This window comes from Gopherus flavomarginatus, chromosome 2 (assembly GCF_025201925.1).
Source record: "Gopherus flavomarginatus isolate rGopFla2 chromosome 2, rGopFla2.mat.asm, whole genome shotgun sequence".
Taxonomy (NCBI): Eukaryota; Metazoa; Chordata; order Testudines; family Testudinidae; genus Gopherus; species Gopherus flavomarginatus.
This window is the reverse complement of record NC_066618.1, coordinates 300055700-300072484: the sequence shown is the minus strand read 5'-3', so window position 1 is coordinate 300072484 and position 16785 is coordinate 300055700. Positions and strand designations below refer to the sequence as shown.

Below are 16785 nucleotides of genomic sequence, written 5' to 3'. Positions count from 1 at the left end.
AGCACGGGGCCTGACCCCTCAAGGCCGTGTGATCCCCCCTGCCAGAGGGCTGATTGGATCCATAGGGCGGTGCTGAGAGCCTGCCCCATTTCCGCCCCTGGCATGTCGGCTCTGGCGCTCTGCCATTTCCCCGCTCAGCTCCGCTCTGCACAGCTAGCTGCCTCCGAGGTTGGCCCGGCTGCAGCTTGTTAGCAGGGAGCTGGTGCTGTTTCCAGCCGGGCTGTATTGATTGTCCAGGGAGGCCGGCTCAGGCTTCGACTTGCCGCGCTGTGGGTCTGTCTCCCTGGCAGGGGGCACAGACTCCTGCAGCAGGGGATGCCAGCTGCCCGCTGGAAGGACAGGCAGCACTGCCGGGTGCCCTGGCCTTGCTGAGCTCTGCCCTGTCGCCGGCCCCAGACCTGGCTCAGGCCCCCAGACCCACATGTATTGGACAGTTCCTGAGCGTGGGGCTGGGGCCTCTGTCACAGCTATTCCCTGTGGGGCTGGTGAGCTGAGCCTGCGGAGACGGCGCCTGCGTGGCCCCATCAGCATAGCCAGGCGAGGGGCTGGGCCGAACCAGAGCCCTCCAGAGCTGCTGCAACATGAGTTAAAGAGCCGGGCTTGCCACTGGGGGCTAAGCAGCTGCTCGTCCTGTGTGCACCTGGCACCGAGGGGGAACGGGTGTGTGCCCTCGCCCATGGGGTGCGCTAGCAGGGGCAGCACCCGGGCAGGGCCCGCTCTCCCTGTTAGGAGGGTTCCCATCTTGCCAGCTCAGCACCTTGCTGTTCCCCAGCCCCATTGGTGCCCCAGCCAGGCCTCGTAGGACAGGGTCGGGTCTTGGGGTGTAGTCAGGGCATTGGGCATGAGGTGCCGAAGGGAGCGATCCAGGAGCGTTCCCGGTGGCTGGACAGCTTCAGAACCGAGATGGATCCGGTTCAGGGCATCAGTTGCACCCAGCAGGGTCAGCTCTGTGCTGGGCTTGGGGGCAGTAGGGGGGGCTCTATGGGGCTGTCTGGGGGGGGCTACTTGAGGGGGTTCTGTGAGGCTGGCTGGTGGGGGGTAATTGAGGGGGTTCTGTGAGACTGTCTGGCAGGGGGTACTTTAGGGGGCTCTGTGGGGCTATCTGTAGCCAGAGGTGTGTGTGGGAAGACTGTCTGTGGTGGGGGAGTGCTTGAGGGGGGCTCTATGGGGCTGTCTGTGGTGGGGAGTTTCTTGGGGGGATCTGTAGGGCACAGTAGTGGAAGGTGGCATGGGGGAGGCTATCTGTGCCCAGAGGGGTTCGGGGGGCAGCCATGGTGGGGAGTGTTCGGGGGGTAGGGAGCTCTGTGGTGCTGTTCATAAAGGGGTGGTGACATGGGGGCTTCTGTGGGGCCATTTGTGGTGGAGGGGGGTGTCTGGAGGGGGCACTGATGTGCCATCTGTGGCAGAGGGGAAGGTTGGTCAGGGGGCTCTGAGACACCATCTGTGGAGGAGGGAGTAGTTGGAGGGACTCTGAAGTGCTATCCATGGTGATGGGGAGAGCTCTGAGGACCCATTTAGTTGGGGGGCTCTGAGTACCCCTCCGTGGCAGGGGGTAGGTTGGTCGGGGGGCTCCGAGGACCCATCCAGGGCAGGTTGATCAGGGGGCTCTGGGGATCCATCCATGGTGGGGGGTGGGTTGGTCGGGGGGCTCCGAGGACCCGTCCATGGTGGGGGGCAGGTTGATCAGGAGGCTTTGAGGACCCGTCCGTGGCAGGGGTGGGTTGGTCGGGGGGCTCTGAGGACCCCCATGTGGCGGGGGGCGGGTTGGTCGGGGGGATCTGAGGACCCCCCCTTGGCGGGGGGCGGGTTGGTCGAGGGGCTCTGAGGACCCGTCCGTGGCGGGGGGCGGGTTGGTCGAGGGGCTCTGAGGACCCCCCCAGTGATGGGGGGTGGGTTGGTTGGGGGGCTCTGAGGACCCGTCCGTGGCGGGGGGTGGGTTTGTCGGGGGGATCTGAGGACCCATCCATGGTGGGGGGCAGGTTGGTCGGGGGGCTCTGAGGACCCCCCACGTGGTGGGGGGCGGGTTGGTCGGGGGGCTCTGAGGACCCATCTGTGGCAGGAGGCGGGTTGATCGGGGGGCTCTGAGGACCCGTCTGTGGCCTGGCCTCTGTTGCTAACAGACGTTTCCTTTCCCTCCTGCTCTCCAGGGCCTGGATGCCTTCTCCGTGGAGCTGCCCAGGAGGCGCAGGCTGTGTGAGGAGCTGTGGCCGGAGCTGCCGGAGCTGGACAGTGCGTAGCCTCCTCTCCCCTGCCCGTGCACGGCTCTGAGCTGCAGTGGCTGGGCTGGTTGGCACGTGGCCCAGCAGCGGGGGAGGGTGCTGGCTGTAGATTGGTGCATGCTGGGCTGGTGAGCTGGGACAGGTCCCCTCGTGTCCTGAAGGGGTTCAGGGTGTTGGGGACGATGGCTCTCACACTGGGGGGGGGGCAGTGGGCTGGGGCACAGCCCTGGCACTGCGGCTTCCGCCCCAGCTCTCTTCCCCCCTTTGCAGGCGGCTCCGAGAGCGACCGAGGCAGTGGCACGGGGGAGGAGGAGGAGGCTGGCCCTGACAGTGGGTTTCTGGAGGATGCTACCACCCCGCTCACCGAATTCCTGGCCCTCAAGCAGGAAGCTGCCGAGAGGAAGCTCTGCCCAGTGGACACAGAGGCCTCTGGCGGGAAGGTAAATCTGGGCGCGTTCCCCATCAGAACTGCTGACTTCCTGTCTCCATGGCATTGAGGAGCATGAAAAACAAACAGCTGTGGCCAAGTGTGACGGGTCTCGGGGTGCCCAGAGCTGGGAGGCACCTTGGTCTCTTGTGTTGGAGGAGTCTTGCTTGTGCTTAGCTGGGTGTCCACTCCCTGACCCCACCCTCCTGTCAGCCACCCAGGCCCTCTCTTCCAGGCGGTGCCAGCCCTTACCTTGCCTCGCAGGTTAACAGGAGCTGCACCCAGTCCCCGAGCCCATCGGGCCCAGCCCGGTCTCCACGGGACACTCCCACAAGTACCAGGCCTGCTGTCCCCCAGGGGCCAACATGTACACCTGTTTGTGAGAGTCAGGGTCTGCTCTTTGTGGGATATCACAGCACTGAGGGATCTTTATAGTGAAAACAAGGGTGAGATCATTGCCAGAGAACCAAGAGATGGTGAGGGAGAATAATAGAAATGAAAGGTCACCTATAAAACAAAATCATAGCACATTTTCTGGAGCCTGCACTTCACTCAGCAGGCTAAGCTGCTGGCCAGTGAAGCGTATCTCATCCCCAAACTCCTCTGCTGAGCCTCAGCCAAGGAGGGTTCAGATCCCATTTTCAGGACCGTAAGCACTCAGCCCGCTTCCTTCCTAAGTGCAGGATTTGGGGCGTCGTCTCTGCCTTCTGCTCATGTCCCCAGAGTTCAGTGTCTGTTCTCAGATCAGGATAACGCAGGATAGGGGCTTCTTTTTCCTGCATGCTGCTTCCCCGTTAATTGCCCGTCTCCCCTGCTGGCTCTGTATGTACGTGGGTATCCACTGTGTTAGCTTATGCTGCTCGCGTCCCATCTGAGAGCCAGGTGAATAAAGATCCCTTGTGTGGCAGAAAACCCACACGCTGTCACTGGACATCCACAGCCCCTTACGCAGCATGTGTGTGGACATTTCACTCTTTGGGGACCCAGAACGCACAAGCCAGCATGGAGACCTTGCTGGGACCCTCTCTCCAGATGGTGTTATGGGATTCTTGGGTTACCCCAGGACCCACTGTATCAGATCTGAACTGGCCACATACCGGCCCAGCAGAGCCATCCATCCAGACAGCTCCCAGGGCACATCTGTCCCTGTCCTCCACTCTGCTCGCTTTGCTGCCGTGACCAACCTGCTGGCTATTTACCAGGCAGTTGCCAGCACTCATGTCCCTCCGGGAGCTTGTCCAGCTCTCGACTGTCCCCGGAAGGGGGTTGCTGAGGTCTGGAGCAGAGAAGGAGGGACCCAGTCCCTGTGTCTCCTTGGTCACCGTGAGTCTCAGACCACAGAGGGGACCAATGGACTTGGTCTGGAGCACGTGTGGGTTTCTGGAATCCGTCAGCGGTGCCCATCCCTAGCTCCATGTCCACCTGCCTGGTCTTGGATAGCGTCCGTTACGGGGATACCAATGGGCCTGGTGCAGCCTGGCAGAGTGTGGGTAGAACGCTGCCATTGGGAGCGCTGGCCTCTGACAAGACACAGGGCAGCCATGAACCAGGCCCTAAGGGCTCCTCTGCACCTGTCGTTCCCGGTGCTGCTGTCCCAGTGCCACCTGCTAGGAGCCCAGGCTCTGGGGCGGCACTTAGCACACATCTGGGTCTGAGCCGGGAGGCGATTCCCAGCCCACGTGGGCAGACACGCTAGTTCTGCTCGCGCTGGTGCTAAACACAGCAGCGTAGCTGGGGAAGCACTGCGGGGGGCTTGGTCTAGCAGCCAGAATGCCGACCCGCCCGGCCTCCCTGGGTCTGTACTCAGGTGGCTAGACTGAGCTGCCACCTTTCCTACCCCGGCTACGCGGGTGACCTTGGGTGAGTCCCTTCTCCCTAAGTGTGCTGTGGCCAGCGCACGGGGCCCCTGCTCTTGGTGTGCGATTGCCGACAGTGCCAGCCAGCTGCAGGGGCTGCGCAGGCTGCTGGGGGTGGGGGTACCTGTCTGGGGTTTCCTCTGGCCCCTGGGCGTAGTGCCTCACCATCGCCGATGGGGTCTCTCGGAGCCAGCCCCTCTGCATGCATGGGAGTCCGAGGCGCGGTGGATGGGGTCTGTGGCAGAGCACCAGGGCCGGGTCTCCTGAGTCCTTGGCCCCAACCCTACCCACTAGGCAAACCATTCCCACCCTCCACCTGTGCTAACTGCTTTGTCTTCTCTTTTCTCCTTCGAACCACCCCGCTCATCTCCCATATCCCATGTGTTCCTGCGACCTGCTCTGTCCGCCCCTCCCTCCCTGTCCTACCATCTCACTTGGGCCGACCGTCCCCACGGGTCTCCCTCTCCCCCTGCTCCTCCCACGGGTTCCCACGCCAGCTCCCCGACTCCCCTCTCATCTCGGTGATGTCCCACCTCCTCTCCTTCCTGGAGCACTATGGGCAGATGCAGCGGCTGCAGGAGCAAGCCGGGGAGTACCGCTCCCGCCTGCATCGGGAGGAGAGCCGGCGCCGAAAGCAGCTGCGGACGCTGAGAAGGGCCTACAGGCAGCAGGTGCAGGACAAGCTGAGCGTCATCGAGAGCCTGGAGGGCGTCATCTGCGAGCAGCAGAACGTCATGGAGACACTGCATGGTGGGGAGTCATTCGCCCCGATCGCAGCAACGCCCACGAGCAGCAACCTGGGCTTCGGGGGTGAAATTCACAAGGCCTGGGCACCACTGGCTGGGGTCCCGCCTCCGCTGAGGCCTGGGCACCACTGGCTGGGGTCCCGCCTCCGCTGATTCCTGGGCAGCACTGGCTGGGGTCCTGCCTCCGCTGAGGCCTGGGCACCACTGGCTGGGGTCTCGCCTCCGCTGATTCCTGGGCACCACTGGCTGGGGTGGTGCCACTGGCTGGGGTCCCGCCTTTGTTGAGGTCTGGGCGCCACTGGCTGGAGTCCCACTTCTGCCGAGGCCTGGGTGTCATTGGCTGGCTTCCAACCTTGTTCCATAGTGCCTACGCCTTTGTCAGGCCTTGTGTGAATTTCTCCCCTCTGAAGACAACACAACAGAGAAGCTCCTGAGGTTGTCGCTGGGGACCAGGGTGATGGGTCTGCTGCAGCTGTGGAAATGCGGGAGTGTGGCTGCACTGGTGATGGGAGGGAACCTGGCTGGCAGTTGGGCATGGAGAGGGGTTGGTATAGGGGGGTGGAGGGTGGAGCCCCTCACCTCTAGGATGGTGGCTGCTCAAAGCCATGCAGCCGCTGGATGCAGAGTTTGCTGGAGGGTCTTGGCTAAGGGGCAGCGTCCAAACAAAACAGAGTGGTGGTCAGTCGGCCCCTTGTTGGCAGCCTCTGGAGAGAGGACGAGGACTGAATGAGTCATGGAGACTGATCTGCAGGGACCATGGTCTGCTGGAGGGAGAAGAGACTTCATCTTCTGAAGGGACCCGATGAACCAGTGAACTCCAGCTCACACATCCACCTGTCCATCCAACACACCTGTCCATGCACCCAAAACACTCATCCACCCAACACAGCATCCACGCACCCATCCATCCGTCTGCCTGTACGATCATCCATCTGCCTGTACATCCAACACACTCATCCATCTGCCAATCCATCCAGCACACCCTCTCATCCAACACACCTGTCCATCCACCCATCCATCCAGCACATCCACCCATTCAACACACTCATCCACCCCTCCATCCAGCACACCGTCCCTCTATCCATGCAACACACACATCTATCTGCAAATCTATCCAGCACACCCTCCCATCCAACACACCTGTCCATCCATTCATCCATCCAGCACACCCACCCCTCCACCCAAAATACTCATCCACCCTCCCATCCAAACACCTGTCCATCCATTCATTCAGCACACCCATCCAGCACACCCACCCAGCCGCCCAGCCATCTAACACATCCAGACATCCAACACACCCATCTACCTGCCCATCCAACACAGCCACTCATCCAACCATCCATCCAACACACCAATTCACACATCCATCACACCCTCCATCCACCCAAAATACTCATCCACCTTTCCTTACAACACACCCATCCACCTGTCCATCCAACACAGCCACCCACCCATGTATCCACCTGTCCATGCAACACACCTACTCATACATCCATCACACACTCCATCCACCCAAAATACTCATCCACCTTCCCATCCAACACATCGGTCCATCCATTCATCCATCCAATATGCCCACACGTCCAACCAACACACCATCCATTCATCCGTCCATCCATCCAACACACTCATCCATCTGCCCAACCATCCAACACACCCACCTATCCATTCACCCCTCCAACACACCCACCCAGCTGCCCAGCCATCTAACACACCCAGTCATCCAACACACCCATCCACCTGTCCATCTAACGTACCCATGCATCCACCCGTCTGTCCAATACACCTACCCACACATCCATCACACCCTCCATCCATCCATCCAAAATACTCATCCACCTTACCATTCAACACACTGGTCCATCCATTCATCCATCCAACATGCCCACACGTCCAACCAACACATCGTTCATTCATCCATCCGTCTATCCAAAACACTCATCCATCTGCCCAACCACCCAACACACTCATCCATCTGCCCATCCATCCAACGAACCCATGCACCCATTCAAAACACCTGTCCAGTCATTCATTCAACACACTCACCCACCCATCCATCCCCCATCTATCCTACACACCCACCCATCCACCTGTCCATCCAACACAGCCACACGTCTGCTGATCCATCCAACACACCCATCCACCTGTCCATCCAATACAGCCACCTGTCCATTCAACACATCCAACATACCATCTATCCATCCACCCAAAATACTCATCCACCCTCCCATCCAACCAACATGCCCACGCATCCACCCAACACACCATGAATTCATCCATCCATCCATCCATCCAACACACTCATCCATCTGTTGTTAGATGTTGATAGATATTTGGCTGTGTGTGTGTGTTCCCTCTGTGTGCCACCCCAGCCCTGTGCAGACAGCTGGCACAGCAGACCTTGAGCGAACCGCCCAATGAGCACAAGATCTGTTAGAGGATGAAGGCACCCAACCAGGTTTGTTGTCGATGAAGCACAGAACTAGTATCCCACAGACTTTACTGGACCACTAATACATGTATGTCTATAACAATGGACCAGCTCAGTGAATGATGGGACTTTCTGTTCCTTCCTAGACCAGACAAAGATACTCCCTCTGAGGTACCATTTTATACACCGATACAAACAAGTTCCCTATTTCCCCTCTGACATAGTTATTGCCCCTGATGTGGCAAATAATCACCCATCACCTTGTACATGTTGGTTTGATCAAAACATCTCTATTACAAACTACAGAAGCAGTTTCTCTTCCCTTGGTGTTCACACCTCAACTGCTAGAAGAGGGCCTCATTCTTCCTGATTGAACTAACCTCGTTATCTCTAGACTGATTCTTGCTTGCATATTTATACCTGCCTCTGGAAATTTCCATTACATGTGTCTGACGAAGTGGGTATTCACCCACGAAAGCTCACGCTCCAATACGTCTGTTAGTCTATAAGATGCCACAGGAGTCTTTGTTGTCTATTACGTACTGTCATCCTGACGTTGTCTTTCAGGAGGGGTCAGTGTGCTCCAGTTATCCTTGGGGAATGTTTTTGTACCATCCTTGATATTGGGATGTTCTGGTACCACTTGATATTTGGATGTGTTTGTGTGAGTACGCTGTGACTAGCACTCCTTCGGAATGTGTATTTCTGCAATATCAGCCCTGTTCTTCGCAGATTGTGTGAGCAGGTCCTGCCTCATACCAGGCCTCTGATACAAGTGCTTATGTCTCAGGCTGTCTTCCTACTACACCATCCAACACCCATCCATCCATCCAGTACATTCATCCATCCATCTGCCCAACCATCCATCCAACACATTCATCCATCTGCCCATCCATCCAACACACCCATCCATCCAACACACTCTGTCTGCCCAACCATCCAACACACTCATCCACCCAACCCATCCATCCATCCAACACACTCATCCATCTGCCCAACCATCCATCCAACACACTCATCCATCTGCCCAACCATCCAACACACCCATCCATCCAGCACACTCATCCACTCAACCCATCCATCCATTCAACACACTCATCCATCTGCCCAACCATCTAACACACCCATCCATCCAGCACACTCATCCACCCAACCCATCCATTTATTCAACACACTCATCCATATGCCCAACCATCCAACACACCTATCCATCAATCCGACACACTCATCCTTCTGCCCAACCATCCAACACACCCATCCATCCATCCAACACACTCATCTGTCTGCCCATCCATCCAACACACCAACCCACCCATCCATCCAACACACCCATCTGTCTGCCCAACCATCCAACACACCCATCCATCCAGGACACTCATCCACCCAACCCATCCATCCATCCCTCCAACACACTCATCCATCTGCCCAACCATCCACCCAACACACTCATCTGTCTGCCCAACCATCCAACACACCCATCCATCCAGCATACTCATTCACCCAACCCATCCATCCAACACACTCATCCATCTGCCCAACCATTCATCCAACACACTCATCTATCTGCTCAACCACCCAACACAACCAACCATCCATCCAACACACTCATCCATCTACCCAACCATCCATCCAACACACTCATCTGTCTGCCCAACCATCCAACACACCCATCCATCCATCCCACTCATCCAACCAACCCATCCATCTGTTCAACACACTCCTCAATATGCCCAACCATCTAACACTCCCATCCATTCATCCATACATACATCTGCCCAACCATCCATCCAACACACTCATCCATCTGCCCAACCATCCAACACACCCATCTATCCATCCAACACACTCATCTGTCTGCCCATCCATCCAACACACTCATCCATCCCTCCATCCAACACACTCATCTGTCTGCCCAACCATCCAACACACCCATCCATCCAGGACACTCGTCCACCCAACCCATCCATCCATCCATCCAACACACTCATCCATCTGCCCAACCATCCATCCAACACACCCATCCATCCAGCACACTCATCCACCCAACCCATCCATCTGCACAACCATCCATCCAACACACTCATCCATCTGCCCAACCATCCATCCAACACACTCATCCATATGCCCAACCATCCATCCAACACACTCATCCATCTGCCCAACCATCCATCCAACACACCCATCCATCCAGCACATTCATCCACCCAACCCATCCATCCAACACACTCATCCATCTGCCCAACCATCCATCCAACACACTCATCCATCTGCCCAATCACCCAACACAACCAACCATCCATCCAACACACTCATCAGTCTTCCCAACCATCCAACACACCCATCCACCCAACCCATCCATCCATTCAACACACTCATCCATCTGCCCAACAATCTAACACTCCCATCCATTCATCCATCCATACATCTCCCCAACCATCCATCCAACACACTCATCCATCTGCCCAACCATCCAACACAACCAATCATCCATCCACCAAATCATCCATCCACCCATTTATCTATCCAACTCATCCATTTGCACAGCCATCCAACACACCTATCTACCCATCCAACACACTATCCATTTGCCCAGCCATCGAACACAACCAACCACCCATCCAACACATCCATCTGCCCAACACATTCATCCATCCATCCATCTGCCCAGCCATCCACCCATCCACCCAACACACCCATCCATCTGCCCAACCATCCAACACACCCTCCATCCAACACACTCATCCATCCATCCATCTGCCGATCCATCCATCCAACACACTAATCCATCTGCCCACTCATCCGACACACTCATCCATCTGCCCAACCATCCAATACAACCATCCATCCAGCACACCCATCCATACAACACACTCATCCATCTGCCCATCCAACACAACCATCCATCCATCCATGCAACACACTTGTTCATCCATGCAACCCTCACATCCACCTGTCCATCCAACACACCATCCAGCCATCCACCCAACAAGCTCATCCATCATCCATTTGCCCATGCAATGCACCTACTCATTCATCCACCATGTCCATCCACCCATGCAAAACACTCATCCATCTACCCACCCATCCAAAATATCTGTACAATGTCCCCCCACATCTATTCCCCCCCTCTGAGCACGTTCCCACCTGCCCTTCTCTGAAGGGGAGGGTGATTCTGTCTCCAGGCTGATTCTGTGGTGGGCTGCATCTCCCCATCCCCCTCGTCCCTTCCCCAGATGGCCCACCTGCCCCTGCAGGAGTTCTGCGCCCACATGGATGTCCTAGGAGTGACTGCCTATGTCCCCTCCTCTCCAGGTAAGAAGCCGCCCTCCACTTGCCCCCTGTACCCGTGTCCACCTGTGACCCCCGTGGGCGTGCACCGGCTGGTGGAATCCATCAGTGCGCTGCATGGGGAGAGGAACAAGCTGCTAGAGGAGATCACAGGCCTGAAGCAGCAGCTGGAAGAGGGGGAGAGGGAGAAGCAGCAGCTGGCAGGGAGCTTCAACCTGCAGGTGAGAACCAGGGGCTGGCGCTGCTGGTGGAGCCATGGCAGGTAGGGGCACCAGCGGGAATGATGCTCTTGCTAAGGAGAGGCTGGCAGGGCCTACAGCAAAGCCCCAGGAAGGGGAGAACCAGAGGTTGGAGACGACTCCACAGGTGGGATCTCCACTAGCAAGGCAGGGATGGAGGAGCTGGGGAACTGGGGCGAGAACCCATCCCTTCAGCGCCCCTGAGCTATAGAGGAACCCTGGCTAACAGGCACCGTCCTCATCCTCACGGCGCTTTGGGCCAATGTGGGCACTGGGCTCACACCCGCCAGCCAGCCCCTTATGCCCTGGGGCTGCCCCTGCCCTGCCCCTGCGCCCCTACATTGGCAGTACCCCTGTCTTTGGGGGTGGGGGCAGCCTGACATCGGATGTGTCTTTCCCCTAGGTCGAAGAGCTGAAGCAGCAGATTGAGGAGCGAGAGGAGGAGCTGACACGGCTGCGCACGGGGATGGTGAGGAGAAGGACATTCCCACCCCACCACCGTCCCCTTTGCCTCTGTCCCTCATCTCAGCCCCATCCCCTCTGCCTCCTCCCCTAGGCCTGTCCCTTCTGTCCCCCCACTGCAGTCCCCCACCCCACTCCTCTCCCTCACTCCACTTCCTAGGCCTGTCCCTTCTGCCTCCCCTCTCACTGCCTCCTCTCCAGGCCTGTTCCTTCTGCTCCCCCACACTGCATCCCCCCAGTCCCACATCCCATCTGCCTCCTCCCCCCACTGCACCACTTAGGTTTGTTCCTTCTGCCCCCCACTGCATCCCCCCTCCCCACCCCTGTCCTCTCTGCCCTCTCCCCCCACTGCCTCCTTTACAGGCCTGGCCCCTCTCCTGCCCCCCAGGGTGGGGGGAGGAAGAATGTGGTGTGGAGGAAGATGAGAGAAGCGGGGGGGTGGGGCTCCCGCGGGAGAGGAAAGCTGGCAGCTGCTGTGGGGGCAGGATGTGTGTGTGCGGTTGCCAAGGCTCCTGGGGGGGCCCCAAGCTCCCTGACCCCCCTTTTCCTTCCAGGGGGTGACGGATTCGGAGAAGCGGATCCACAACCTGACGGTGGAGAACGAGGGGCTGAAGCAGAGTCTCAGCGTCACCCAGGGGCTCCTGCAGCAGCTGGCAACTGTGTCTGCCCAGCCCTCTGCCACGCTGGCCAAGGTGAGGGAGCCCCCCCAGCCCCCCCCATCGCTGAGCCAGCACCCGCCCAGCTGCCCATTGCTGACCCCTAGAGCCCCTCCATGCCCAGCCCTCTGCCACACTGGCTAAGGTGAGGGGGCCCCTCCACAGCCCCCTGTTGCTGACTCAGCACCCGCCCAGGCCCCCATAACTGACCCCTAGAGCCGCCCCATGCCCAGCCCTCTGCCACACTGTCCAAGGTGAGGGTGCCCCCATTGCTGACCCATCCCCCTGCCCTCGCTCAGCCCCCCGTCACTGAATTCTAGAGCTCCCTATGCCCAGCTCCAGCATCATCACTGACCCCTAGAGCCCTGCCCCCCACCCATGCCCCATGTCACTGACCCCTAGAGCCCCCCTATGCCCAGCCCACACGTCACTGAGCCCTAGAGCCCTGCCCCTCACCCAGCCCCCATGTCACTGACCCCTAGAGCCTCCCTATGCCCAGCCCGCGCGTCACTGACACCTAGAACCCCATGCCCAGCCCCCATGTCACTGACCCCCTAGAACCATGTCCCCCACCCAGTCCCCCATCACTGATGCCTAGAGCCCCCCTATGCCCAGCCCCCATGTTACTGACCCCCTAGAACCATGCCCCCACCCAGCCCCCATGTCACTGACCCCTAGAGCCCCCCTATGCCCAGCCCGAGTCACTGACCCCTATAGCCCTGCCCCCCACCCAGCCCCCATGTCACTGACCCCTAGAGCCCCCCATGCCCAGCCCGAGTCACTGACCCCTATAGCCCTGCCCCCCACCCAGCCCCCATGTCACTGACCCCTAGAGCCCCCCTATGCCCAGCCCCTGAGTCACTACCACTGTGGGACATAGGACCCTGAGCTCCAAGGACCCGCTCCAGGCTGGCGCCCCTGTGTTCACACACATGCAGTGCACCGGGAGATCAGGCCAGGCAGGTCACCGAGGAGGCTCCTGGCACATAACCACGACCTGCCCACGGCCCCTCCCCAGGAGAATGAGGGCCTGAGGTCGAGGGTGCAGCACCTGGAGACATCCCTGCAGCAGAAGCTGGAGGAGCTGGTGCGCCTGGAGGGGCAGGTCAGCGCCCTGCAGTGGCGGAAGGAGCAGGAGGTGTCCAGGCTGGACGAGCGGATCCAGGAGCTGCAGCTCACGCTGGAGACCCAGCAGAACCGGCCCCCCGACGTACAGGTGAGCCCAGCTCAGGGCCTGCTTCTCGGAGCTGCAGTTTGCCTCTGTGGCCACTAGAGGACAGGAGCATCCTCTTGCTCTCACACGAGTCCACAGGCCTGATTCGCCCAGCAGGGGGCAGTGGCGCGCGCGCGCACACGCAGGGCAGTGACACACACATGCACACATCCAATTCCCCCAGTAGGGGGCAGTGACACACACACACCAGTCTCCACACACACACACACACACACACACAGGTGTGATTCCCCCAGCAGGGGGCAGTGACACACACACACACACACACACACACACACACACACACACACACACGATTCCCCCAGCAGGGAGTGCGCGTGCGCGCACACATGCACATACAGGTCTGATTCCCCCATCAAGGGGCAGTGACACACACACACACACACACAGTTCCCCCAGCAGGGTGTGTGTGTGCACACGTACACACACACACACACACACACACGTACATACAGGTCTGATTCCCCCAGCAGGGGGCAGTGAGGTCCCCACTCCCCAGCCCCTCACAGCATCCGTTTCACATCTCTAGTACGTGACCCAGACGGTGGAGGTGGAGTCCCCCACGACCCTGAGGTCTCTGGTGGAGGCCGAAGAGCGGAACCGGGGGCTGCTGGAGCAGCTCTCCAGCCAGGGGGAGCGATGCCAGCAGCTGGCCAAGCAGCTGCAAGGCTCGGAGGAGGTGACTGCTGAGCTGCGGCACAAGGTGAGCAGGAGCGGCACGATTGACAGGGTGGGCGGGATTCAAACTTGTGCCCCCACAGGCAGAATACCATGGCCCACGGCTCCTTGCTCCTTTGCTGAGAGACCCCTCCCTGGGGGTGGCCATTGGGCACGGGAGGGTAGCCCAGACTCCATGAAAGAGGGGGCAGGTCCCCAGGGCCCGGGCATGGCAGGTGGAGGTAGGGGAATGGAGCTGCTCTGTCTAGCCCCCAGAGCAGGCACTCACCTGTGGAGGGACCGACCTCCCCCATCCCTCTCCCCAGGCCATAGCCAGGAGCCCTGCCCCTCACTCATGGGACCCCTGCAGCCCCTGGGAGGGTCAGATGAGCCCTCCCTGGTGACCGAGGGGTCTACCCGCCTGCAGATCTCTGCCTACGAGTCCGAAATCGCCAAGCTGCGGGAGGAGCTGCTGCGAGAGATCAGCCACCTGGAAGCCCAGAAGGAGGAGGCCGTCAAGGAGGCCTCGGAAAGCTCGGAGCAGCACCTGGAGCAGCTCCGCGAGCAGCTGACAGGTACCGCAGGCCGGAGTGGGGGGCTGGGGAATCGTCTCCGAAAGCCCCTGGTCAGGAGGGGATCCTGAGCCGTGAGCGAACAGCACTGATCCCTGCTGGGAGCAGATCCCTGGGGAGCGGATCCCTTGCACTTGATGGGAGCAGATTCCAGCCCTGCAGAGTGGATCCCTGTGTAGGGCAGGGGTGGGGGGATGGACTAGCGAGGGCCTGTTTCTGAGGGCAGCTGCCCCCGGTCTCTGCTCCCCTGGCAGGTGTCCAGAGGCGCCTGGCCATACTGCAGCCCCTCCTTAAGGGCATGAAAACCAACTACGCCAGCCTGCGCAGCCAGGTGTGCGACTTCTCCGAGTTCTACGAGGCAGCCATCCGGGAGGCCAGGAGACAGGTGAGGCTGGAGGAGGCTGCTGGGGGCCAGGCCTGTCAGGGAGAAGCGGGGCTGGCCCGTGGGGAATGGAGGGGGCAGGGGAGGCCCGTCCAGGGGAAGGAGGCAGTTGCTCCTTGTCCCCCAGTCCCTGTACCCAACACCAGTGGTGCTGGGCACTCAGCCTGGCTCTCTGGGTGCAGCCCAGCTGGGGGCTGAGTATCCGTGTCCCCCAGTCCCTGCCCCCAACACTAGTGGTGCTGGGCACTCAGCCTGGCTCTCTGGGTGCGGCCCGGCTGAGGGCTGAGCATCCCTGTCCCCCCAGTCCCTGCCCCCAACACCAGCGGTGCTGGGCACTCAGCCTGGCTCTCTGGGTGCAGCCCGGCTGGGGGCTGAGTGTCCGTGTCCCCCAGTCCCTGCCCCCAACACCAGCGGTGCTGAGCACTCAGCCTGGCTCTCTGGGCACGGCACGGCTGGGGGCTGAGTGTCCCTGTCCCCCAGTCCCTGCCCCCAACACCAGCGGTGCTGGGCACTCAGCCTGGCTCTCTGGGTGCAGCCCGGCTGGGGGCTGAGTGTCCGTGTCCCCGAGTCCCTGCCCCCAACACCAGCGGTGCTGGGCACTCAGCCTGGCTCTCTGGGTGCAGCCCGGCTGGGGGCTCAGTGTCCGTGTCCCCCAGTCCCTGCCCCCAACACTAGCGGTGCTGGGCACTCAGCCTGGCTCTCTGGGTGCGGCCCGGCTGAGGGCAGAGCATCCCTGTCCCCCAGTCCCTGCCCCCAACACCAGCGGTGCTGGGCACTCAGCCTGGCTCTCTGGGTGCGGCCGGCTGGGGGCTCAGTGTCCGTGTCCCCCAGTCCCTGCCCCCAACACCAGCGGTGCTGGGCACTCAGCCTGGCTCTCTGGGCACGGCCCGGCTGAGGGCTGAGCATCCCTGTCCCCCAGTTCCTGCCCCCAACACTAGTGGTGCTGGGCACTCAGCCTGGCTCTCTGGGTGCGGCTCGGCTGGGGGCTCAGTGTCCATGTCCCTGAGTCCCTGCCCCCAACACTAGCGGTGCTGGGCACTCAGCCTGGCTCTCTGGGTGCGGCCCGGCTGAGGGCAGAGCATCCCTGTCCCCCCAGTCCCTGCCCCCAACACTAGCGGTGCTGGGCACTCAGCCTGGCTCTCTGGGTGCAGCCCGGCTGGGGGCTCAGTGTCCGTGTCCCCGAGTCCCTGCCCCCAACACTAGCGGTGCTGGGCACTCAGCCTGGCTCTCTGGGCACGGCACGGCTGGGGGCTGAGTGTCCCTGTCCCCCAGTCCCTGCCCCCAACACCAGCGGTGCTGGGCACTCAGCCTGGCTCTCTGGGTGCGGCCCGGCTGAGGGCAGAGCATCCCTGTCCCCCCAGTCCCTGCCCCCAACACCAGCGGTGCTGGGCACTCAGCCTGGCTCTCTGGGTGCAGCCCGGCTGGGGGCTCAGTGTCCGTGTCCCCGAGTCCCTGCCCCCAACACCAGCGGTGCTGGGCACTCAGCCTGGCTCTCTGGGTGCAGCCCGGCTGGGGGCTCAGTGTCCGTGTCCCCCAGTCCCTGCCCCCAACACTAGCGGTGCTGGGCACTCAGCCTGGCTCTCTGGGTGCGGCCCGGCTGAGGGCAGAGCATCCCT

At 60.5% G+C, this 16785-nt stretch overlaps 2 protein-coding genes across 3 annotated transcripts in view; one reads left to right on the top strand and one right to left on the bottom strand.

Annotated features, from left to right (window-relative positions):
* The window catches only part of KIFC2 (kinesin family member C2), a 33643-nt gene that overhangs the window by 5711 nt on the left and 11147 nt on the right, over positions 1-16785 (top strand). Inside the window, exons 2-11 of the mRNA XM_050939343.1 lie at positions 2148-2229; positions 2490-2659; positions 5000-5252; positions 10992-11188; positions 11610-11675; positions 12223-12360; positions 13343-13540; positions 14088-14261; positions 14643-14790; positions 15042-15172. Of these exons, the coding sequence (XP_050795300.1) occupies positions 2148-2229; positions 2490-2659; positions 5000-5252; positions 10992-11188; positions 11610-11675; positions 12223-12360; positions 13343-13540; positions 14088-14261; positions 14643-14790; positions 15042-15172 (1557 nt within the window). The remainder of the gene's footprint in view (positions 1-2147; positions 2230-2489; positions 2660-4999; positions 5253-10991; positions 11189-11609; positions 11676-12222; positions 12361-13342; positions 13541-14087; positions 14262-14642; positions 14791-15041; positions 15173-16785) is intronic.
* The window catches only part of LOC127044493 (ras-related protein Rab-26-like), a 74005-nt gene that overhangs the window by 54795 nt on the left and 2425 nt on the right, over positions 1-16785 (bottom strand). The gene's annotated exons all lie outside the window — the stretch shown is intronic.